The sequence below is a fragment of the Oncorhynchus mykiss genome, chromosome 2, assembly GCF_013265735.2.
Source record: "Oncorhynchus mykiss isolate Arlee chromosome 2, USDA_OmykA_1.1, whole genome shotgun sequence".
Taxonomy (NCBI): domain Eukaryota; kingdom Metazoa; phylum Chordata; class Actinopteri; order Salmoniformes; family Salmonidae; genus Oncorhynchus; species Oncorhynchus mykiss.
In genome coordinates, this window is record NC_048566.1 from 22,905,522 (window position 1) to 22,931,243 (window position 25,722).

The 25,722-nt window shown below is 44.0% G+C and overlaps 1 protein-coding gene across 2 annotated transcripts in view; it reads right to left on the reverse strand.

The window, feature by feature from the left end:
• Positions 1-1,564: 1,564 nt before the first annotated feature.
• LOC110538037 overlaps positions 1,565-25,722 on the reverse strand; it is a 42,685-nt gene continuing 18,527 nt past the window's right edge. Inside the window, exons 2-4 of one of the 2 annotated variants that reach the window (XM_021624604.2) lie at positions 11,017-11,082; positions 10,457-10,794; positions 1,565-10,210 (exon numbers count right to left, since the gene is read on the reverse strand). In XM_021624604.2, the coding sequence (XP_021480279.2) occupies positions 2,553-10,210; positions 10,457-10,745 (7,947 nt within the window). In that variant the 5' untranslated portion in view covers positions 10,746-10,794; positions 11,017-11,082 and the 3' untranslated portion in view covers positions 1,565-2,552. Of the gene's footprint in view, positions 10,795-11,016; positions 11,083-25,722 lie in introns of both variants that reach the window. The other variant, XM_021624595.2, reaches the window with a different exon arrangement.

Here is a 25,722-nt window from a genome sequence, read left to right on the forward strand (position 1 = left end):
CTTCGCATCTCCTTCTCCCCACACCAAGGCTTTCCCAGAGAGGCACGAGACGAAAGCGAACACCTTCTCACAGCCTGAAAGAGCCGGGTGGACGGTTGCCAGGAAGAGGTCGAGCTGCAAAAGGAAACCCTGGCAGAGTGCAGCCGTCCCGTTGTTCTCCCGGGGAAGGGCGAGACGAATCCCACTGGGACCGGGTGAAGGGGGGAGAGGAGTGGAGATCCCGGTTGTGCTGGTCGAGGAGCTGGAGGAACTCCCTGTCTCTCCCAGCGGTTCATGGTTTGAACAACACGATCCATGGCGGCGCCGAGATGGTGGAGCATCGCCGCAATCTCCTGGACGCGCTCCTCCCCCCCTATTCCAGGGCACCTGCTCCTGCTGACTCCCATATGTTTTGGTTTGGGATTCTGTAGCGGGGTGCGTAATTGGCGGCAAAGAAGTCAGGCGCAAGAGAGCAGAACTGGGTAATAACCGGAGATTTATTAAGCAAAACCAACGCTATCCAGAACAACAAGATAAATGGGCACAAGAATAACCCGCCGTGCGCTCACGGGGAACGTTCACAAGCACTACAATAAACAATCCCACGCAAAAACATGGGGGGAACAGAGGGTTAAATACACAACAAGTAAATGAGGGAATTGAAACCAGGTGTGAAAAAACAGATGTAAAATTCAAAGTGGATCCACGATGGCTAGAAGACCGGTGATGCCGAGCGCCGCCTGAACAAGGAGAGGACCCGAATTCGACAGAAGTTGTGACATAATTTGAGTCAATTGGAGGTGTACTTGTGGATGTATTTCAAGGCCTACTTTCAAACTCAGTGCCTCTTTGCTTGACATCATGGGAAAATCTAAATAAATCAGCCAAGACCTAAAAAAAAAAAATTGTAGACCTCCACAAGTCTGGTTCATCCTTGGGAGCAATTTCCAAACGCCTGAAGGTACCATGTTCATCTGTATAAACAATAGTATGCAAGTACAAACACCATGAGACCACGCAGCCGTAATACCGCTCAGGAAGGAGACACATTCTGTCTCTTACAGATAAACGTACTTTGGTGCGAAAAGTGCAAATCAATCCCAGAACAACAGCAAAGGACCTTGTGAAGATGCTGGAGAAAACAGGTACAAAAGTATCTATATTCACAGTAAAAATAGTCCTATATCAACATAACCTGAAAGGCCATTCAGCAAGGAAGCCACTGCTCCAAAACCTCCATAAAAAAGCCAGACTACGGTTTGCAACTGCACATGGGGACGAAGATCGTACTTTTTGTAGAAATGTCCTCTGGTCTGATGAAACAAAAATAGAACTGTTTGGCCATAATGACCATCGTTACATTTGGAAGAAAAAGGGGAGGCTTGCAAGCCGAAGAACACCATCCCAACGGTAAAATCTAATTAAGTCAACCTAAAATATATATATATATATATATATATAACCAATGCATGAGCAAACATTTTTCTTGTGACAACTAGTTTCAAGATCCTCTTACTTTATAATCAAAAAGACAAATCATACACTGTTAAAAATAAAGTTATCAATAAGAATCCAACAACAGATGACCAGTTGACTGGTTTATTTTGTTTATTAATGTCTTTTGATTGAAACACCATCCATACAAAAGTAACACCCAATAAGGAAAAAATGTCAACAAATGTTGCCCTTGAACTACTACATCCAAAACACATATAAGGCATTTGAATGAATGATAGAATGTTTAACACAGGGAAAATTAATAGCTTACAACAATGGTCAATTTCATGTCAAATACTTAAATGGTTTACGATCATGTAATATTTACATAATATACAATGCTGTGGTTTTAGATTTGGAAAGGTTTCAAATGTTTAGAAGAGCTACATGGATCATACATGGCTAAAAGTACCCCACGTCATTATTAAAGTCTAAGTGATAATATGTTTAGAAGGTTAGGCAGAGTAATGGATTAGCAAGCAGAAAAAAAAAAGAGAAACTGGTCAATATGGATTCCTAAAACTGTCAATGACAGCCCATTTCACTTCTTCAGAGTCAGGAATTTATTCCATTGTAAAAAGCTTACATTTCATTTTGTGTAATGTGAACTGAAACTTTTATAATTGCATTCAGGGCACATAAGACATTTAAACAACTATATACAATTGAACATGGAGGTTATTACAAATTAGTGCTCTATGGAAAGGTAATAGTATCAATGAACTGCAGTTCTGACCAGATATAAAATGTTAAAATAGGAGGAAATCTGTAAATATAATCTAAACCTTTTCACGAACCAGGTTGTAGGCCAAACATTTGAGAAGACATGGGGTAAAAACACAGTTAAGCATCTTGTGAGCCAATCAAAAACTTTAAACAATTAAGATGGAAGTGTGAACACAAAATTGCTTGTTGACTGCAAACAGCACCAGAAAAAAAAAGAAATTCTATGACATTACTGAGTTCATTGGATAATTGAACACAATCAGTGAGGCAGGAGGTCTTTTCTATGTCCATTGTCAAGCTTGTCTTTTTACATTTAGTTAAGTGGGAGGTTTTTGATGGTGAGAAAATACTTATGGTCCAGCAGCATGAGACATTTGATGTTCCTCTAGAAGATGTGGGAAAGCAAACGCTTTGTCACACTCTGTGCATTCATATACAACTTGCCCAACATGACTTTCTTGATGCTGCCTGAGAAGAGACAGTCGACTGAATGATTTGTAGCACATGTCACAACGGTGGTCTCCTCCAGATTCCTGTTCGGTGTGCACTTTCATATGCAATGACAGGTCGTGTGCCGAGGTTAATGTTTTGGGGCAAACTGAGCACTTGTACTGGCTCTCACTGTCTGTGGCTTTGTATGTCGGGTCGGCTCGTTCAGTGCCAAACTTATGTTGTCTTCGCTCATGGTCTCTGAGATATCTCTTCAGAGCAAAGGTCTTTCCACAAGACTGGCACTTGAATGGCCGTTCATTGTGATGCTCTTTGTTTAGATGCTGCTGGAGACTACCGCGAGAAGAGAATCGCATTAAGCAGACAGTACAATTAAAGAAGTCCTCCCCAACATCCAGCTCCTCCTCCATTGACTGTCTATTAGACAGATGTGGGTGTTCATGGTCTATAACAGCATGTTGCCGACGTGCACAGTGGTGCTGGGGGAAATCACTGCCCAAGAAGCTCTGACCACACTCAGTGCACTCGTATTGTGTTGCAGCAGTCAGATGGCTCCGCTCATGTTCAGCAAGCTTGCTTTTGTTGGGAAATGTCAACTTGCAAACACTGCAAGCAAACGTGTTCTCTGAGTGTATTGAAAGGTGACTTGCCAATTCTATGGCATGAGCAAACCTGTGAGGGCAAATTGGGCATTTGTAAATTGTTCTCTTCTCTGAAACAGTTTCCCAAGCATTTGTCACTGAGCCTCCTTTCAGAGCGTCTGCTGCAGCCTCATCGTCACCGTGTTTATTTAAATGACTGACAAAATTGTGACGGTAGTTGAAACTCATGTGGCACTGATTGCACCGATACACGTATGATTGTGGTATTTGGTAGTGACTGAGCTCATGCTTATTTAAGTGAGACGCTTGCAAGAAATGCTTATTACATTCATGGCATGAATAAGGTCGTTCTCTGGCAGCCATGCACCCATGCTCAGACAGTTGTTCTGGTTCTTTGAAACGTTCATTACAAACCCCACAACGATATTGAAGGTGTTTCATTGTAGAGGAAGAGGCAGTAGGAGAGGGGGATGCAGTCCTCTCTGGTGGAATATCCTCTGTCTCAGTGTGGATTTTCCGGTGCTCTGCTCGACTCATCTTGCAGGAGAATGTGCTATCACATATATCACAAGGGAAATTGTCATCGCGGTGGGTGCCCATGTGCTCTGCCAGCTGCGAGGGCCCTGTGAAGCTGAGCGGGCACTTGGAGCAACGGTGTTGACGGCTCTTTCCATGAGTATGCTTGTGTTTGCGTAAGGCAAAGAGTGAAACAAAGCCTCTGCCACATATTTGACACTGATACTCAGACTTGTGGCTCCGAAGGTGCTGTTGCAGTTGCCCTGCCTGGAAAAAACATTTGCCACATTCTGCACACTCATGAGGTTTTTCACCGAGGTGACAGCGTTGGTGATCCTCAAGGCTTTCTGATGTGGTGAACGTTTTCCCACAGACATGGCAGGGGAAGTAGTCTGCAGAGTCAGAGTCATTGTCCTCATTAGCATCATTTTCATCTTCATCATTACTTGCATTACTTCCTCCATCCACATCAACGTCCATGTCAAATTTCTCTTGCACTGCAGTCTCCTTTTCCTTCACGTAGAAAACAACATCCATGTTCTTCTGGGTTTGATGCTTCATCCTAATATGTTTAACAAGTGAACTTCTGATTGAATAGTTCTTGTTACAGACATGGCATGTATGAATTAGTTCTTTTGAATGAGCTTGGCTTTGATGGTTTTCTAAAGATTGACTAGTCCAAAACCTTTGTTGACACTCTTTGCAGACAAATGGTCTATTTGAGTCATGACAAGTTCTATGGATGTCAAGGTCAGAAGGACAGGGAAAAGTCTGTGGACATTGTGGGCAAGAAAATATCTTCTCATTCCAGTGGCCTCTCATATGCCTTGCTAGGTCTGAAGGATTAGCAAACGTCTTACCACAAGGCTGGCAAAATTTCTTTTTTCTTTCTAGCTCCTCACGCCCATGGTCCTCTAAATGGCTGATGAGCAGAAGCCCATCTGTGAAACTTCTATCGCACTCTGAGCACTGGTACTTGTTGCCTGGGACTTGTTGACCACTATGTCTTCTATCATGGGAAGACTGTCCTTTGCCTTGATTTCCAGAGGAATTCTGCAGTGTTAAATCCTTCAAGTCATCTTTGCAGGAGAAATTAGTCTGCAAAACCCCAGTGCCTGTTGTTTTGTAACCTTGGTTGAAGACTAGAACAGTCTCTTTAAGAGTAGGATCCAGCTCTGAAGTAATTACAGAGTCCGTGTTAACTTCTTCCTTTGTGACCTTTACAAGTCTACATTTCCTTACATGTTTCCGACATAAGTTGTTGTTCCAAAAGCCTTTATTGCATTTCTTGCAGTTGAATGGGTACTCTCCTAAATGTGTACGCATGTGTCTGGAAAATCCACCCTTATTTCCAAAGTGCAAGTTGCACTGTGGACATTTAATGGGTTTGTTCATATCGTTTGGATCACTGTCTTGATCAAACATGAGATTGTTATCACTATTCTGCCAAGTGTCACCATATCCTTCATCCATAGGCTCCTCTTTTATGTTCACCATGCTAGACAACTGCTCCTGTAGAGGTGAAGCCTGATTTGTTGGAGTGTCTCTATGCGTGTTGAGAAAGTGTTGCTGGAGCTGTGAGAACAGCAGGAAGCGGGCACTGCAATTAGCACAGGAGAACCCTTTTGGGGGACTGCGAGTAGTGGACTCAGTTCGACTACGGGCAGGTGATTTACACTTGACAACACATGTCAGTTGATGGTTCTCGAGTTCGTCTTGCGAAAATACATCGCCACATCTGTCACAAAGCACTCTGTCAAGAGGTTCCCCTTTGCACCTGTTCAAATGGCGCTGCAGGTAGTCCCTACGGATAAATCTTTCACCACAATTAGAACATCCAAAAGGTTTCTCCCCTGTATGCAAGCGGGTGTGCACCCTCAATTGCTCACCACTTTTGAAAAGGCGAGGGCAAAAGGTACATTTGAATTTGCGTTTGTCTTTATATTGCAGCTGGATCCTCTGTAGAAGTCGGTTTGTCTCTCTAGATGGTGGGCTTGTAACATTTAGCTTTTCTGAAAGCTTTGTTTTTGCGTAAAATCTTTGACATGCACCAATGTTTATATGTCTCTTAAGGGATTTTTCATGAGTAAATGAACTGACGGTTCTTATAGCATGTGACATGGCAATATGTCGGGCCATAATGCTGTGAGAGGGGAAGATCTTTGAACATATGCTGCAGTCAAACCCTTGTTGCTTTCCTGAATCGGTAATGTTCAGGTTATTTTGCCAGCCCCTTCCAACATCTGCCAGACTAATTTTGGCAATGCGAACTTCTAAACGTTGTCTTTTCCCTTTGCAGCGACTCTGGTGCAGTTTTAGATGATCATGTCTGGAGAAACAGCTGTCACAGGCCTTACAGCGATATGGCTTTACCTCTGTGTGCGTTAGGATGTGCCGCCTTAAGTTTCGGGATTTCATGAAGATTTTTGTGCAGATATTGCACTTATATTCACCAAGGCTGGCGCTTGGTGGCTTTTGTCTATTAACACCATCACAGAAAGCTTCATGCTGTAAGCATCGTGATTGGATTCCATAGCTGTGACCACAGTGCATGCATGGATATGATTTTTCTCCAGTGTGTGACCCAATATGTCTCAGGAGAAAACTTCTGTACTTGAACTTGCTTGGACAGTGGGGGCATTTGTGCTGCAACTTGTCCCTGCTACTGGTCCTAATTTCTATGGTGTTTTTTTGCAAGGGCTTGGCAGAGTTGCAAGTCTTCTCATGGAAATTCCGATTATCACTCCTTGTAAAGTACTTGCCACAATTCCTGCAAGGATGGATGTTTGAGTTCCCAGAATTGCTGGTGTTTTTTTGCAAGGGCTTTACAGAGTTGCAAATCCTCTCATGGACATCTCGATTATAATCTCTTGAAAACTTCCTCCCACAATTCCTACAAGGATGCCAGACAGTGCTCACTGGCTCTATAGATTTTATGTTTGAGCCATTGCAAAGTCTTTCATGTAACTTGCGCCTTTGTCTGTAACATTTACCACATTTTGGACAGGGGGTTACTGTATTTTGCATGTGGCCATTGTGGTGCAGTAATAAACGGGGCAATTTTTCAAATTCCCGAGGACAGTATGAACATTTGTATACTTTCCTTATTCTTGTCACCAAAGATTTTGATGAGACATTTTCACTTTCTTTGATAGTGGGCAGTTCTTGTTTGCTTTGTGGACCTGGACACTTTTCTTGGTGCAACTGGAGATATTCTTTTCGACGAAAAGATTCTCCACAACTCTGACAAGAAAATGGTTTCTCCCCTGTATGAATGCGTATATGACGCACCAAAGATGTGCGGGAAGAGAAGAGGCGTTTACAAAACGGACACTGACTTGAAGAGGACTCCGATACATGGTTTAGGCAGTGACTACTCAGTTCTGTGCCACTGTGAAAGACCTCTGGGCATATGGGGCACCCCAACTTTTCTCCCTCTTCCTGCTCTTTGACTGGTGGCAAGGACCCAAGCGGCTCAAGTTTTGAGGGGTGCCTCTGTTTTTTCTCTTTGAGTGGCTGCTCTTGCTGAAGTTTGTGATGTGATGCCATATGTCGAAGAAGATACACTGGGTACTGGAACTGCGATGGGCAGTCTGGGCACTGAAGCATGCCCTTTTTGATGTGAGATTGCCTGTGTTGAATCAAGTCCCCAATGGTAGGAAGTATCTTCTTGCAAACAGTACACTGTATCCTTCGCTGGTGCACTTTTTTGTGAGCAACAAGATGGATTTCTTTCCCAAAACGTTTTCCACATTCCAGGCAGCGATATGGTTTGTCACCCATGTGCATACTACAGATGTGTTTCTTTAGGGAATATGAAGTGTTGAACCATTTTCCACAGAAGAGACAGGAAAAGGGCTGGCTGCTGGCTTCACTGGAGAGTGGACCGTCTTTGGGCTCCACAATACTAGCCTTGGACTTGTTAGAAATTGGAATTATGTTTGAATACCTGAACTTGATCTTTTTTCCAGTGTTTTCAAACAACTTATGTTTCCTCATGTGTCTGTACTTCCCAGAAGAATGAGCAAAAATGGCCGGACAGTAGTTGCATTTGAGACCCGGCTCATTTTGATTCAGTGCTGTTTTCAGTGGCGGCTTTTGTGTTTCTTTCTGGGCCATGTTTTCCTGGCGTTCAGCTTTGGTCCTTGAAGTCTCATTGTGTATATATTCCTTGAGGCACACCAGTCTTATGTGTCTATGTCGGTTAGAAGCATTAGTAAAGGTGGTGGTGCAGAAGGGGCATCGGAATTTCATGTCAACTTTCCCTGAGATTCCCTGTGTAAAGTCTTTAATGCACTGCTCACGCAAATGGCGGGACCGGTTGTAGGAATATTTGAAAAGGCGTGGGCAAAGAGGGCACTTGAATTTCTCATTCATCTCAGCTCCTTTGCATCTTTTCTTGTGCCTGCTAAAATTGCTTGAATAATTGAATGTCATCAGGCATTTCTGACACTTATATGACCTGTATGTGTTCTGACACTTAGGCCGAACCTTATATGACCTGGTTTTTGTATGGTGTACATTGTATCCATGCTTGTAGAGTTTTGCACTGCTTGCAAAGCTTTTCCCACAAAGACGACAAACATGCTCCTTGCAAATGTCCACTAGTTTCACAAAACAATCTGGAAGATTGGCATAGGGGCTGTTTGGTGGGAGGTAAATGCTGATACGTGGGGTTGTTTGAATCTGTTTAACAGGAACTTGTGAACTTCGACGCTGGCATTTCTTTTCACGTAAATGTCTGTTCAGACTACGACGTTGTGAAAAGTTACAGCCACACCTATGACACTTATGTTCAGTTCTACCCGAGTGCCTCTGCACATGCTTGTTGTAATCACAGAGTCTGTAAAATGTATGTGTGCAGTATCTACATTTGTGAAAAGCATGCCCGGTTGATTTTCTCTTCTGGGGTTTCATATTAGAAGAGAGTTGTGCATTTTCATCAATAATACCACACTGATGTTTCTTGGCTAGTGAATCACATGTCATGTAAGTACCACAGGTCTGACAGAAATTTAATTTGTTCTCAGAGTGGTTACAATGGTGGTGCTCAATTAGATGGTCTATACTTTGTGTAGCCTGTTGGCATGCTGCACACTGATAAGCCCCACCTGTGTCATTTTTTAGTTCAGACTTCCTGAGCAGTACAATAGGGTGCATGCATTTCCTCATATGCAGTGAGGATTTCAACTGAGCTGCTTGGTCCTCAAAATCCCTCTCGTCTTCAATGTTATCAATAGTTGAATCTCCTCCCTCCTGGTTCAACTCAGTTGAATCAATAGACCCGGTCTCCCCCCTTTCCTGATTACCCTCGGTGTCACTCATACAATCTTCTCTTGACAATGGTTCACCGTAGCATTCACTTAGCACTGGGGGTTCTTGCTCATCATCTGCTGTGTATACTTTATGAAATGTCTTTCGTGTGTTTTCAAGACCAGCTCTCACAAGGTCTGGTGGCTTGATATGGCGCATTAGGTTCTGTTGGGATGCCTGGTCCTCTTCCAAACAAGATGATACATTTGACTCATCGATAGGTCTTAGCCACTCATTTTCAATACAGGACTTCTGTTCAATTCCAAAGTTGTTCAGACCTAAACAACGCTCCAAAAAATCAAAGCTACTGTGATCCTCTTTCCCTCCACTTCCACGAATGGAATCACTTGCACTTTCCTCATAGGTTGAGTTTGTACTTTGAGTGCCACTACCAACGATCTCCTGAAATCTAGTTTTCAGCGATTGATTTTCAGGGAATTCCAAACAAGACTCAAACGTTTGATTGCTACCCCCTAGGCCTAATCCACAAATGACAGAGGAACTTTTGCCATTTTCTTGACCAGCAACCTTTAAAGAGTCATTATCCTTTACTGAATCCTGATAGTCAAAGGCACAGGTATTATCATTCAGCTTGTGAGCAGATTCTTGAGCATTGGATGCATCGATACCCTGCGAGTCCATAGTTCCTTGGGATAATGAATGCTCTTCCTCTTTAAAGCTCTCGCTTACAATGGTTCCTTCATTTTGGCCCTCTAGGCTACTGACATTTGAGTACCGATCCTCTTCCTCCATGCATTCCTCTTCCGCATTCTGTGCTTCATCATCCAGTTCCTCTTTTCTCTCATTCACTGAGGCAGTCAAACTTTTTTCGCCACCTGAGGGAGAGTCTGTGTGTTGATCATCTTGCTCCATGCAAGTCTCATCTTTCTCATGTGCTTCTCCATCCAGATTATCCTTTTCTCCCTCGTCCTCTGAAACAGATAGGCTTTCTGGAGCACCGGAGGTCTCCGAGTATTTATTCTCTTGCATCATGAATGTCTTCTTTTCCTTCTCTGGTGGTTCATCTTGATCCTCCTCTACCTCACTCTCTGTTGTAGACATGCTTTCTGGGGAACCTGTGGTGGTCTTTGGGCTCTTCCATGCACATTCATTTTCCTTCTTGTCATCTGCAACCAGTGGAGAATCATTTGAACCATGTTTTAACATTTCACAAGAAGGCCCTTTCCTGTCAACATTGGACTCTGAGCAGCTACTAACATCTGAGTAGTCCTCTGGAATCGAAGGGTTCAATAAGTCACATTCTTGTTTAAGATCATGGGGGTTTAGGTTTGCACCTGAAGTTGAGAGGCAATTACTTGAACTGGCTGCTCTAGCTGAGGCAAAGAGGCTGTTGCTTGTGTGATTAAACTGACCTTCATGATGTACTGGTTGACCCTCATCTTGCCAAACGACGTCATCATAGTATTTCTGTTGTACAAAATCAGAACTAGTATTGGAATTTGAGAAAAAGTTTGAACTCAAGTTCAAGTCTGAGGAAATGTTTTCCGGTGAAACCACGGTGTTGGAAAGGTCATTATGTTCAATGAGACTTTCAAGGTGGTGCGCCAAACTATCTTCAGATTCCAAAGGCACATTCAAAGTCCTTGAATCCGACGACAATGGCGGAAGGTTCCGAAAACAAGTGTTAAATCCTTGAGCCATGCTCGACCTCCACAGGTGACCTGGGAACACTGTTTTCCAAAACCCAATCCTGAAAGAGAATACATATACATGAAAGATATGGAATATTGCACACACTGATACCACATACAGTTCATTAAAATACCTTGGTAGAAGTGGGTATTGGTGATCAAATGTTAGCTGTACAAGGAGAGTACACCATATCAAGATTAAGGCAAATGTCTACATTCGTTAGGCTACATTTCTTGTCACGTTTGTCTCTGCATGCAAAACAATTGGACCAAATACTCACCACCTGCTTTAGCATGTGTGTATGGGGTCCAGGTTGATGTGGGTAAGGCTACATTTACCCATGAAGCTAGAAAATGAAACAGAAAAGGTCATCAAAATTGGTCTTCAAACTTTATGTTGATAGAAAGTAACACCAAGTCAGGACGTCATTACATTTAACCATTTCTGAATGGGCCAATGTCATTGGAACAGAGCTTGCAGAGGTTCATGAGTCGAAATACAAAAGGATTTCAAATTCACAAACTCCTCTGGCTCAGTATAGGCACTGTTTATTTTTCCACAGTTTGCAGACATTTTCCTTGTTGGAGGTAGGGTAGTCAATTTGGAAGCATTTGTGGAGCCCTGTACCCAAGCTGTACTTTGCCAGCCTGATTATGCATCCACCATAGTTGTTGGAACTGTGCTGGAAAGGACAATGTGAAAAGAAAATATCTAAGCCAGCAAAGTACAATCTTGGTTGGCACGGTAGAGAAAGGGTTATTAGGCTACACCGTCATAGTCTTTACTAGAGATATCTACCAGCTAAGAGCAGTAGTAAGATGGCAATGTCCAGAAACAACCCAAAAGCTACAGTTGCATTCGGAAAGTATTCAGACCTCTTCTCAGTTTCCACATTGTTACGTTACAGCCTTATTCTAATCATGGATTAAATCACCCCCCCCTTAAATCTACACACAATACCCCATAATGACAAAACAAAAACAGGTTGTCATTTTTTAAATGTATAAAAAAATAAAAACAGAAATACACTATTTACAGAACTATTCAGACCCTTTCCTATGAGACTCAAAATTGAGCTCAGGTGCATCCTGTTTCCATTGAATATCCTTGAGATGTTTCTACAACTTGGAGTGCACCTGTAGTAAATTCTATTAATTGGACATGATTTGGTAAGGCACACACCTGTCAATATTAGGTCCTACAGTTGACAGTGCATGTCAGAGCAAAACCAAGCCATGAGGTCAAAGGAATTGTCCATAGGGCTCCAAGACAGGATTGTATCGAGGCACAGCATTGAAGGGCCCCAAGAAAATAATTGAAGAATGGCGCTGGAAAAGGTGGCTGACGTTTTACGGTCCCCTAACCAAATTGTACTACTGTGTGGTTTCTTTTGCGTTATTTGTAACTTATTTTGTACAAAATGTTTCTGCCACTATCTCTAATGAACAAAAAGAGTTCCCAGATAACAGGACAGCGATTACTCAACCCATACTGGAAGAAGAGTTTCTCTTTAACCTCTCTTGGGTAGGGGGCAGTATTTTCACGTCCGGATGAAACGCGTGTCCAAAGTAAACTGCCTGTTACTCAAGCCCAGAAGCTAGGTTATGCATATAATTGGATAGAAAACACTCTAAAGTACCTAAAACGGTTAAAATGATGTCTGTGAGTATAACAGAACTGATATGTCAGGTGAAACCCCGAGGACAAACCATCCCCCAAATAAATGTTCAGCCTACCACTGTTTTCAATGGCGGTCACTTTTATTACAAGGCAAAATCCTCCCAGATTGTTGACATCTAGTGGAAGCCCTAGGAACTGCAGTCTTTAGAAAGAGTTTAATGCTGGGTTTTGGAAAAATGAGCCAGAAATTGTAGTTTTTCTAGGTGGCTCCCATTTTGGCAGTAGTGTTTCCAAACGCGTGGCATTCTTTGGTATTTTTCTCCAGTAAAGACTATAACCATTCTCTGTCTTAAATGTTGTTTATGTATGTATTAGGGTACCTAATATTTGATTATAAACGTTGTTTGACTTGTTTGGAAAAGTTTATTAGTAACGTTTGGGATTCATTTTGTATGCATTTTGAAGGAGGCAAACTGAGTGGATTATTGACTGAAGCGCACCAGCTAAACTGAGTTTTTATTGATATAAAGAAGGACATTATCGAACAAAAGGACCATTTGTGATGTATCTGGGACCTTTTGGAGTGCCAACAGAAGAAGATCAAAGGTAAGGCATTTATTATATTGCTATTTCTGACTTTCGTGGCGCACCTGCCTGGTTGAAATATATGTTTTTCATGCTTTTGTATGCGGGGACCGCTGTCCTCAAATAATCTCATGGTGTGCTTTTGCCGTAAAGCCTTTTTTGAAATCTGACACCGCGTATTGTAATGTATTATAATTGTGATTTTATGAAGGTTAAATATTTATAATTCTGGAGTTTGAATTTCGCGCTCTGCAATTTCACCGGATAAGAAGTTAGTTACCCTTCTCTAGGGTAGGGGGCAGCATTTGGATTTTTGGATGAAAAGCATGCCCAAATTAAACTGCCTTCTACTCAGGCCCAGAAGATAGGATATGCATATAATTAGTAGATTTGGATAGAAAACACTAACGTTTCCAAAACTGTTAAAATAATGTCTGTGAGTATAACAGAACTGATTTGGCAGGCGAAAACCTGAGAAAAATCCATTCAGGAAGTAGGATTTTTTGTTATTGAAGTTTTCTATTCAATGACATTACAGTATCCATTGACTTGGGACTCAAATTGCAGTTCCTATGCTTTCCACTAGATGTCAATAGTCTTTAAAAATTGTTTCAGGCTTGAATTCTGAAAAATGAGCGAGTAAGAGCAGTCTGAATGCGTGCACCCTGCCGTGTCAGAACTTTTTCATGCACGCGACCGAGAGAGTGCCTTTCTTGTTTACCTTTTATATTGACGACGTTATTGTCCGATTGAAATATTATCGATTATTTAGGCTAAAAACAACCTGAGGATTGAATATAAACATCGTTTGACATGTTTCTATGAACTTTACGGATACAATTTGGATTTGTCGTCTTCCTGTTGTGACTGCGTTTGAGCCTGTGGATTACTTTAGAAAACGAGAACAAAACAGAGACTTTATCAAACAAAAGGAACATTTATTGAATAAATGAATGTCTCCTGAGTGCAACCATATGAAGCTCAAAGGTAAGTGATTTAATTTTCTCTATTTCTGACTTCTGTAACTTTTCTACTTGGCTGGTTACTGTTTGTAATGGTTGTCTTCTGGGCTATGTTCTCAAATAATTGTAAGGTATGCTTTCGCCGTAAAGCATTTTTGAAATCTGACACCGTGGTTGGATTCAAAAGAAGTTAATGTAAAATAGTTGTATCTTTTCAGATTTTTTATAATGAGTATTTCTGCATTTGAATTTGGCGCTCTGCAATCTCACTGGAAGTTGGCCAGGTGGGATGCTAGCGTCCCACATACCCTACAGGGGCTAACCAGTTGAACGTGAAGGATTTACTTCAGACGCCAGACAAGGCCCTTATCCCCGTCATTCGCAGGAGAAAGATATATCGGGGAAGCAGGTCTGGGTGCCTTGTAATGATCCGACGGCGACTGGGTAATCTGCCTTTACCTCCATTCCTATTAGCCAACATACAATCATTGGATAATAAAATAGACAAACTACGATCACGTATATCCTACCAACGGGATATTAACTGTTTCACCGACTCGTAGCTGAACAACGACATTAATAACATACAGCTGCCGGGTTTTACGCTTTTTCAGCAGGATAGAACAGCTGCCCCTGGAAAAACAAGGGGTGGCCGGCCGTCTGTGTGGATTTGTGAACAGCTGGTAGACGAATTCTAAGGAAGTCTCAAGGTTTTGATCGCGCAAAGTAGAGTATCTTATGATGAGCTGTAGACCACACTATTTACCAAGAGTTTTTAATCTATATTCTTTGTAGCTGTCCATTTACCACAACAAACCGATGCTGGGACTAGGACCGCACTAAATGAGCTGTACACCACCATAAGCAAACAGGAAAACACTCAGAGGCGTAAGTCCTAGTGGCTGGGGAATTTTCATGCAGGCAAACTCAAATCTGTTTTACCTAATTTCTCCCAGCATGTTAAATGTGCAACCAGAGGAAAAAGAAAACTGTAGACCACCTTTACTCCACACACAAAGCTCTCCCTCGCCCTCCATTTGGCAAATCTGACCATAATTCTATGCTCCTGATTCCGGCTTACAAGCAAAAATCTAAAGCAGGAAGCACTGTGACTCAGTCAATAAGAAAGTGGTCAGATGAAGCAGATGCTAAGCTACAGGTCTGTTTTGCTAGCACAGACTGGAATCTGTTCCGGGATTTTTTCGATGGCATTGAGGAGTACACCACATCAGTCATTGGCTTCATCAATAAGTGCATCGATGACGTCGTCCCCACAGTGACCGTACGTACATAACCCAACAAGAAGCCATGGATTTACAGGCAACACCCGCACTGAGCTAAACGGTAGAGCTGCCACTTTCAAGGAGCAGGACTCTAATCTGGGAAGTTTATAAGAAATCCCGCTATGACCTCCTACGAACCATCAAACAGGCAAAGCGTCAATACATGACTAAGATTGAATCGTACTACACCGGCTCCGACGCTCGTCGGCAGGGCTTGCAAACTATTACAGACTACAAATGGAAACACAGCCGCGAGCTGCCCAGTGACACAAGCTTACCAGACGAGCTAAATTACCTAAATGCTCGCTTCGAGGAAAGTAACACTGAAACATGCATGAGAGCATGAGCTGTTCCGGACGACTATGTGAGTAAGACCTTTAAAACTGATCAACATTCACCAAGCTGCAGGGCCAGATGGATTACCAGGATGTGTACTTGGAGCATTCGCGGACCAACTGGCCAATGTCTTCATTGACATTTTCAACCTGTCGCTGACAGTCTAATACCAACATGTTTGAAGCAGACCACCATAGTCCCTGTGCCCATGAACACGAAGTTAATCTGCCTAAACTACCGATCCGTAGCACTCACATCTGTAGACGTGAAGTGCCTTGACAGGCTGGTCATGGCTCATATCAACACCAATTCATCTTGATGGTTGTACAGTCGTCTCAAATAAAACTGAAGGACCTCGGCGTTACTCTGGACCCTAAACTCTTTTGACAAACATATCAAGACTGTTGCAAGAACAGCTTTTTTCCATCTACGTAACATTGCAAAAATCAGAAACTTTGTCCAAAAATGCAGATTGTCACTTCTAGGTTGGACTACTGCAATGCTCTACTTTCCGGCTACCCGGATTAAGCACTAAATAAACACAAGTTAGTGTTAAACACGGCTGCTAGAATCTTGACTAGAACCAAAAAATGTGATCATATTATTCCAGTGCTAGCCTCTCTAAACTGGCTTCCTGTTAAGGCAAGGGCTGATTTCAAGATTTTACTGCTAACCTACAAAGCATTACATGGGCATGCTCCTACCCATCTTTCCTATTTGGTCATGCCATATACACTGCTCAAAAAAATAAAGGGAACATTAAAATAACACATCCTAGATCTGAATGAATTAAATATTCTTATTAAATACTTTTTTCTTTGCATAGTTGAATGTGAGGACAACAAAATCACACAAATTATCAATGGAAATCAAATGTATCAAACCATGGAGGTCTGGATTTGGAGTCACACTCTAAATTAAAGTGGAAAACCACACTACAGGCTGATCCAACTTTGATGTAATGTCCTTAAAACAAGTCAAAATGAGGCTCGGTAGTGTGTGTGGCCACACATCCACCTGTCTGCATGACCTTCCTACAATGCCTGGGCATGCTCCTGATGAGGTGGGGGATGGTCTCCTGAGGGATCTCCTCACAGACCTGGACTAAAGCATCCGCCAACTCCTGGACAGTCTGTGGTGCAGTGGCGTTGGTGGATGGAGCGAGACATGATGTCCCAGATGTGCTCAATTGGATTCAGGTCTGGGGAACGGGCGGGCCAGTCCATAACATCAATGTCTTCCTCTTGCAGGAACTGCTAACACACTCCAGCCACATGAGGTCTAGCATTGTCTTGCATTAGGAGGAACCCAGGGCCAACCGCACCAGCATATGGTCTCATAAGGGGTCTGAGGATCTCATCTCGGTACCTAATGGCAGTCAGGCTACCTCTGGCGAGCACATGGAGGGCTGTGCGGCCCCCCAAAGAAATGCCATCCCACACCATGACTGACCCACCGCCAAACCGGTCATGCTGGAGGATGTTGCAGGCAGCAGAACGTTCTCCACGGCGTCTGTCACGTGCTCAGTGTGAACCTGCTTTCATCTGTGAAGAGCACAGGGCACCAGTGGCGAATTTGCCAATCTTGGTGTTCTCTGGCAAATGCCAAACGTCCTGCACGGTGTTGGGCTGTAAGCACAACCCCCACCTGTGGACGTCGGGCCCTGCTGTTTTCAACTCTCTAGAGACAGCAGGAGGGCTAGAGATACTCTGAATGATCGGCTATGAAAAGCCAACTGACATTTTGCACCCTCGATGCTGATCTGTTGCACCCTCGACAACCACTGTGATCATTATTATTTGACCCTGCTGGTCATCTATGTACATTTGATAATCTTGGCCATGTTCCGTTATAGCCTGGTTCCAAAAGAGCTCCATTTCTATGGCATGGTCTGCCTACCCATGTGAGAGACGCAGACTCGGTCTCAACCTTTAAGTCTTTATTGAAGACTCATCTCTTCAGTAGGTCCTATGATTGAGTGTAGTCTGGCCCAGGAGTGTGAAGGTGAACGGAAAAGCACTGGAGCAATGAACCGCCCTTGGTGTGTCTGCCTGGCCGATTCTCCGCTCTCCACTGGGATTCTCTGCCTCTAACTCTATTACAGGGGCTGAGTCACTGGCTTACTGGTGCTCTTCCATGCCGTTGAGTGGGTTGAGTCACTCAAGTGATCTTCCTGTCTGGGTTGGCGCCCCCCTTGGGTTGTGCCGTTGCGGAGATCTTTGTGGGCTATACTCGGCCTTGTCTCAGGATGGTTAGTTGGTGGTTGAAGATATCACCCTAGTGGTGTGGGGGCTGTGCTTTGGCAAAGTTGGTGGGGTTATATCCTGCCTGTTTGGCCCTGTCCGGGGGAATCGTCGAACGGGGCCAGTGTCTCCCGACCCCTCCTGTCTCAGCCTCCAGTATTTATGCTGCAGTAGTTTGTGTCGGGGGGCTAGGGTCAGTCTGTTATATCTGGATTATTTCTCAGGTCTTATCCGGTGTCCTGTGAGAATTTAAGTATGCTCTCTAATTCTTTCTCTCTCTCGGAGGACCTGAGCCCTAGGACCATGCCTCAGGACAACCTGGCCTGATGACTCCTTGCTGTCCCCAGTCCACCTGGCAGTGTTGCTGCTTCAGTTTCAACTGTTCTGCCTGCGGCTATGGAACCCTGACCTGTTCACAGAACATGCTACCTGTACCAGACCTGCTGTTTTCAACTCTTTAGAGACAGCAGGAGGACTAGAGATACTCTGAATGATCAGCTATGAAAAGCCAACTGACATTTTGCACCCTCGATGCTGATCTGTTGCACCCTCGACAACCACTGTGATCATTATTATTTGACCCTGCTGGTCATCTATGTACATTTGATCATCTTGGCCATGTTCCGTTATAGCCTGGTTCCTCTCTAGGTTTCTGGCCTTTCTAAGGAGTTTTTCCTAGCCACCATGCTTCTACACCTGCATTGCTTGCTGTTTGGAGTTTTAGGCTTGGTTTCTGTACAGCACTTTGAGATTTCAGCTGATGTAAGAAGGGCTTTATAAATAAATGTGATTTTTACACCATTATCCGAGAAACCCTAGACCCACTCCAATTTGCATACCGCCCCAACAGATGATGCAATCTCTATTGCACTCCTCACTGCCCTTTCCCACCTGAGCTGTAGTCAATGAACAGCAGCGTTCAACACCATTGTGCCCTCAAAGCTCATCACTAAGCTAAGGACACTGGGACTAAACACCTCCCTCTGCAACTGGATCCTGATGGGCCGCCCCCAGGTGGTAAGAGTAGGTAACACATCCTCCACGCAGATCCTTAACACAGGGGCCCCTCAGAGTTGTGTGCTCAGTCACCTCCTCTACTCCCTGTTCACCCATGACTGCATGGCCATGCACAACTCCAACACCATCATCATGTTTGCAGATGACACAACAGTGGTAGGCTTGATCACCGACAATGATGAGACAGCTTTTAGGAAGGTCAGAGATCTGGCCGTGTGATGCCAGGACAACAACCTCTCCCTCAACGTGATCAAGACAAAAGAGATGCATGTGGACTACAGGAAAAGGAAAACCGAGCACGCCCCCATGCTCATTAACAGGGCTGTAGTGGAGCAGGTTGAGAGTTTCAAGTTCCTTGGTGTCCACATCAACAAACTATCATGGTCCAATCACACCAAGACAGTCGTGAAGAGGGCATGACAAAACCTCTTCCTTCTCAGGAGACTGAAAAGACTTGGCATGGGTCCTCAAAAGGTTCTACAGCTGCACCATTGAGATAATCCTGACTGGTTGCATCACTGCCTGGTATGGCAACTGCTTGGCCTCTGACCGCAAGGCACTACAGAGGGTAGTGCAGACGGCCCAGGACATCACTGGGGCCAAGCTTCCTGCCATCCAGGACCTCTATACCAGGTGGTGTGAGAGGAAGGCCCTAAACATTGTCAAAGACATCAGCCACCCTAGTCATAGACTGTTCTCTCTGCTACCGCACGGCAGGCGGTACCAGAGCACCAAGTCTAGGTCCAAAGGGCTTCTTAACAACTTCTACCCCAAGCCATAAGACTCATGAACAGCTAATCAAATGGCTACCCAGACTATTTGCATTGCCCCCCCTGCACTCTCTTAAAACTTCTTTCTTCTACTTGAGACGCAGATGTCTCAAGTAGACACCTGGAAATGCAAATGCGCTACGCTAAATGCTAAATGTACTCGTTCAAACGTGCATCAAAATTCACAAGCAGGGTATTGAATTAAAGCTACACTCGTTGTGAACCTAGCCAACAAGTCAGATTTTTAAAATGCTTTTCGGCGAAAGCATGAGAAGCTATTATCTGATAGCATGCAACACCCCAAAATGCCTGAATGCGATGTAAACAAAGATATAGCTTAGCCGGCGCTACACAAAACGCAGAAATAAAATTTAAACATTCATTACCTTTGACAAGCTTCTTTCTTGGCACTCCTATATGCCCAATAAACATCACCATTGGGTCTTTTTTTCGTTTAAAATCGGTCCATATATACCCAAAATAGCTTTCTATGGAAGCTGTGTCATTCAGAAAAAAACATCGTTTTTAAACGCTGCGTCATTTTTTAAAATTAAAAAAGTCGACGATAAACTTTCACAAAACACTTCGAAATACTTTTGTAATCCAACTTTAGGTATTAGTAAACGTTTATAATCTATCAAAATGATTACAGGGCGATGTATATTCAATAGCTCCTCGTCTGCAAATCAATGGCTGCCAATGTGCACATTGAAAACATCCTGGTGGAGACCGGAAGAAACGGAATCCAGTTAGTTGGATTTTCCAACAAAAAACTCCATTGAAAATGACGACAATGGCGACATCGTGTGGAATCTGTATGAATTGCATGCAGGTCGATATTAAATTTTGTGCCCTTTTAACAACCCATGAAAGTGACTTATGGAAATTATTTTTAGCTTTCAGAGAGCAGTTTTTCTTGCGTTTTTCAATGAAACACACGATCTGTTATAGTCACAGCTGTGATTTAACCAGTTTTAGAAACTTCAGTGTTTTCTATCCACACATACTAATCATATGCATATACTATATTCCTGGCATGAGTAGCAGGACGCTGAAAAGTTGCGCTTTTTAACAGAATGTTCGAAAAGGGAGGGGGTAGAAGTAAGAAGTTAAGCTACTGCTACTCTTGTTTATTAAATATGCATAATCACTTTAACTCAACCTACATGTACATATTAACTCAATTACCTTGACAAACCAGTGCCCCCCGCACTGGTACCCCCTGTATATAGCCTCGCTATTGTTATTTTACTGCTGCTCTAATTATTTGATACTTTTATTGATCCATTTTTTACTTAACTAACCATGCCATTTTAATAGAAATAAGTGTTAAGGGCTTGCAAGTAACCATTTCACTGTAAGGTCTTCAGCGGTTGTATTCGGCGCATGTGACAAATAACATTTGATTTGAATAATACAGTGGCCTCCATAATTCTTAAAAATGGAACAAGTTTGGAACCACCAAGAGTCTTCCGAGAGCTGGTTGCCCGGCCAAACTGAGCAATCAGGGGAGAAGGGCCTTGGTCAGGGAGGTGACCAAGAACCCGATGATCACTCTGCCAGAGCTTCAGAGTTCCTCTGCGGAGATGGGAGTACCTTCCTGAAGGACAACCATCTCTGCAGCACTCCACCAATCAGGCCTTTATGGTAGAGTGGTCAGAGGGAAGCCACTCCTCAGTAAAAGGCACATGACAGCCCACTTAGTTTGCCAAAAGGCACCTGAATGACTCAGACCATGAGAAACAAGATTATCTGGTCTGATGAAACCAAGATTGAACTCTTTGGCCTGAATGTGATGATGTTTTTCAAAAGCAGGGACTGGGAGATTAGTCAGGATTAAGGATAACATGAACAGAGCAAAGTACATAGAGATCCTTGATGAAAACCTGCTCCAGATGGGTTCGGACCTCGGAAGGTGAACCTTCACCCCATTCTAACAGGACAAAAACAGGTTTTTAGAACAGGACAATGACCCTAAGCACACAGCCAAGACAACACAAGAGTGGCTTCGGGACAAGTCTCTGAATGTCCTTGAGTTGTCCAGCCAGAGCCCGGACTTGAACCTAATCAAACATCTCTGGAAAGACCTGAAAATTGCTGTGCAGCAATGCTCCCCATCTAACCTGCCAGAGCTTGAGAGGATCTGCAGAGAAAAATGGGAGAAACTCCACAAATACAGGTGCCAAGCCTGTAGCGTCATACCCAAGAAGGCTAGAGGCTGTAATCACTGCCAAAGGTGCTTCCACAAATTACTGAGTAAAGGTTCTGAATACTTTCCAAATGCACCATTTCTCTCTCCTTTCTCCCAATGTGTGCGTGCAGTTCTTCACTTCCCTTCACTAATTTGAAAAGGAAATTATTGGTATACTAGCCCATGCCTCCACCAATTCAATGGGGGCACAACCCTATACCCCCTAGAGCTTAGGCACTTCTGAAGGTTACGGATGGGTGCAATTTGTGTTTCCCTTTGATAAGCTAGGCTGCTCTCAGACCTAGGGGGTAGGTAGAGGGTTGTTTCTGGACAGGGTCATAGTCTTATTCTTGGGTAGACTCCGTAATATGACAGAGGTAGTGTTTCCTAAACCTCTCCCAGCTATTCCCCTTATCTGGTCTATTCCAGTACTAGCTGACCAGATTCAACAAATCAAGGGCTTGATGATTAGTTAAGCTACTGGAATTGATCAAAGTGTTAGGTAGATAAAATAGCCTAAGTGAAATGTTTGAAAGTAGGCCTACTCGATGTTGGGTTTGGGACACTGCCCTGAGGCACAATGACATTTTACATTTGTAACTAAACTCCCATCAGGTGAGAATTAAACGTAGATAATTTATTTACACAACTCAAAGACAAAACCCACACTAAGGCTATGGTTGATTACCACTGGAGGAGGGTTAAGTAGAGCCGTTAGTTATGTTTCACAACTGTCCTAATTTAACTACAGTCACCCACATACAGTAAAGACTGTGTTTTACTGCAGATCTTCAGATGTTTTATCACTTTTTTTTTTTTCACATTTATTTAACCAGGTAGGCTAGTTGAGAACAAGTTCTCATTTGCAACTGCGACCTGGCCAAGATAAAGCATAGCAGTGTGAGCAGACAACAAGAGTTACACATGGAGTAAACAAACAAGTCAATAACATAGTATAAAAAAATAATCTATATACATTGTGTGCAAAAGGCATGAGGTAGGCAATAAATAGGCCATAGGAGTGAATAATTAAAATTTAGCAGATTAACACTGGAGTGATAAATTATCAGATGAACATGTGCAGGTAGAGATACTGGTGTGCAAAAGAGCAGAAAAGTCAATAAATAAAAACAGTATGGGGATGAGGTAGGTAAATTGGGTGGGCTATCTACCGATGGACTATGTACAGCAGCAGCGATCGGTTAGCTGCTCAGATAGCAGATGTTTAAAGTTTGTGAGGGAGATAAAGGTCTCCAACTTCAACGATTTTTGCAATTCGTTCCAGTCACAGGCAGCAGAGAACTGGAAGGAAAGGCGGCCAAATGAGGTGTTGGCTTTAGGGATGATCAGTGAGATACACCTGCTGGAGCGCGTGCTACGGGTGCTACGAGCTTTACCTAGCATGGACTTGTAGATGACCTGGAGCCAGTGGGCCTGGCGACGAATATGTAGCGAGGGCCAGCCGACTAGAGCATACAGGTCGCAGTGGTGGGTTGTACAAGGTGCTTTAGTAACAAAGCGGATGCGTCAACTCACCATCAGTACGACCAAGAATATGTTTTTCGCGACGCGGATCCTGTGTTCTGCCTTACAAACAGGACAACGGAGTGGATCCCATGCAGCGACCCAAAAAAACGACACCGAAAAAGAGGGAAACGAGGCGGTCTTCTTTTCAGACTCCGGAGACGGACACACCGTGCACCATTCCCTAGCATTCTTCTTGCCAATGTCCAGTCTCTTGACAACAAGGTTGATGAAATCCGAGCAAGGGTAGCATTCCAGAGGGACATCAGAGACTAACGTTCTTTGCTTCACGGAAACGTGGCTTACTGGAGAGACGCTATCCGAGGCGGTGCAGCCAACAGGTTTCTCCACGCATCGCGCAGACAGAAACAAACATCTTTCTGGTAAGAAGAGGGGCGGGGGCGTATGCCTTATGACTAACGTGACATGGTGTGATGAAAGAAACATACAGGAACTCAAATCCTTCTGTTCACCTGATTTAGAATTTCTCACAATCAAATGTAGACCGCATTATCTACCAAGAGAATTCTCTTCGATTATAATCACAGCCGTATATATCCCCCCCCAAGCAGACACATCGTTGGCTCTGAATGAACTTTATTTGACTCTTTGCAAACTGGAAACCATTTATCCGGAGGCTGCATTCATTGTAGCTGGGGATTTTAACAAGGCTAATCTGAAAACAAGACTCCCTAAATTTTATCAGCATATCGATTGCGCAACCAGGGGTGGAAAGACCTTGGATCATTGTTACTCTAACTTCCGCGACGCATATAAGGCCCTGCCCCGCCCCCCTTTCGGAAAAGCTGACCACGACTCCATTTTGTTGATCCCTGCCTACAGACAGAAACTAAAACAAGAGGCTCCCACGCTGAGGTCTGTCCAACGCTGGTCCGACCAAGCTGACTCCACACTCCAAGACTGCTTCCATCACGTGGACTGGGACATGTTTCGTATTGCGTCAGACAACAACATTGACGAATACGCTGATTCGGTGTGCGAGTTCATCAGAACGTGCGTTGAAGATGTCGTTCCCATAGCAACGATTAAAACATTCCCTAACCAGAAACCGTGGATTGATGGCAGCATTCGCGTGAAACTGAAAGCGCGAACCACTGCTTTTAATCAGGGCAAGGTGTCTGGTAACATGACCGAATACAAACAGTGCAGCTATTCCCTCCGCAAGGCTATCAAACAAGCTAAGCGTCAGTACAGAGACAAAGTAGAATCTCAATTCAACGGCTCAGACACAAGAGGCATGTGGCAGGGTCTACAGTCAATCACGGACTACAGGAAGAAATCCAGCCCAGTCACGGACCAGGATGTCCTGCTCCCAGGCAGACTAAACTTTTTTGCTCGCTTTGAGGACAATACAGTGCCACTGACACGGCCTGCAACGAAAACTTGCGGTCTCTCCTTCACTGCAGCCGAGGTGAGTAAGACATTTAAACGTGTTAACCCTCGCAAGGCTGCAGGCCCAGACGGCATCCCCAGCCGCGCCCTCAGAGCATGCGCAGACCAGCTGGCCGGTGTGTTTACGGACATATTCAATCAATCCCTATACCAGTCTGCTGTTCCCACATGTTTCAAGAGGGCCACCATTGTTCCTGTTCCCAAGAAAGCTAAGGTAACTGAGCTAAACGACTACCGCTCCGTAGCACTCACTTCCGTCATCATGAAGTGCTTTGAGAGACTAGTCAAGGACCATATCACCTCCACCCTACCTGACACCCTAGACCCACTCCAATTTGCTTACCGCCCAAATAGGTCCACAGACGATGCAATCTCAACCACACTGCCCTAACCCATCTGGAAAAGAGGAATACCTATGTGAGAATGCTGTTCATTGACTACAGCTCGGCATTCAACACCATAGTACCCTCCAAGCTCGTCATCAAGCTCGAGACCCTGGGTCTCGACCCCGCCCTGTGCAACTGGGTACTGGACTTCCTGACGGGCCGCCCCCAGGTGGTGAGGGTAGGCAACAACATCTCCTCCCCGCTGATCCTCAACACTGGGGCCCCACAAGGGTGCGTTCTGAGCCCTCTCCTGTACTCCCTGTTCACCCACGACTGCGTGGCCACGCACGCCTCCAACTCAATCATCAAGTTTGCGGACGACACAACAGTGGTAGGCTTGATTACCAACAACGACGAGATGGCCTACAGGGAGGAGGTGAGGGCCCTCGGAGTGTGGTGTCAGGAAAATAACCTCACACTCAACATCAACAAAACTAAGGAGATGATTGTGGACTTCAGGAAACAGCAGAGGGAACACACCCCTATCCACATCGACGGAACAGTAGTGGAGAGGGTAGCAAGTTTTAAGTTCCTCGGCATACACATCACAGACAAACTGAATTGGTCCACTCACACAGACAGCATTGTGAAGAAGGCGCAGCAGCGCCTCTTCAACCTCAGGAGGCTGAAGAAATTCAGCTTGTCACCAAAAGCAC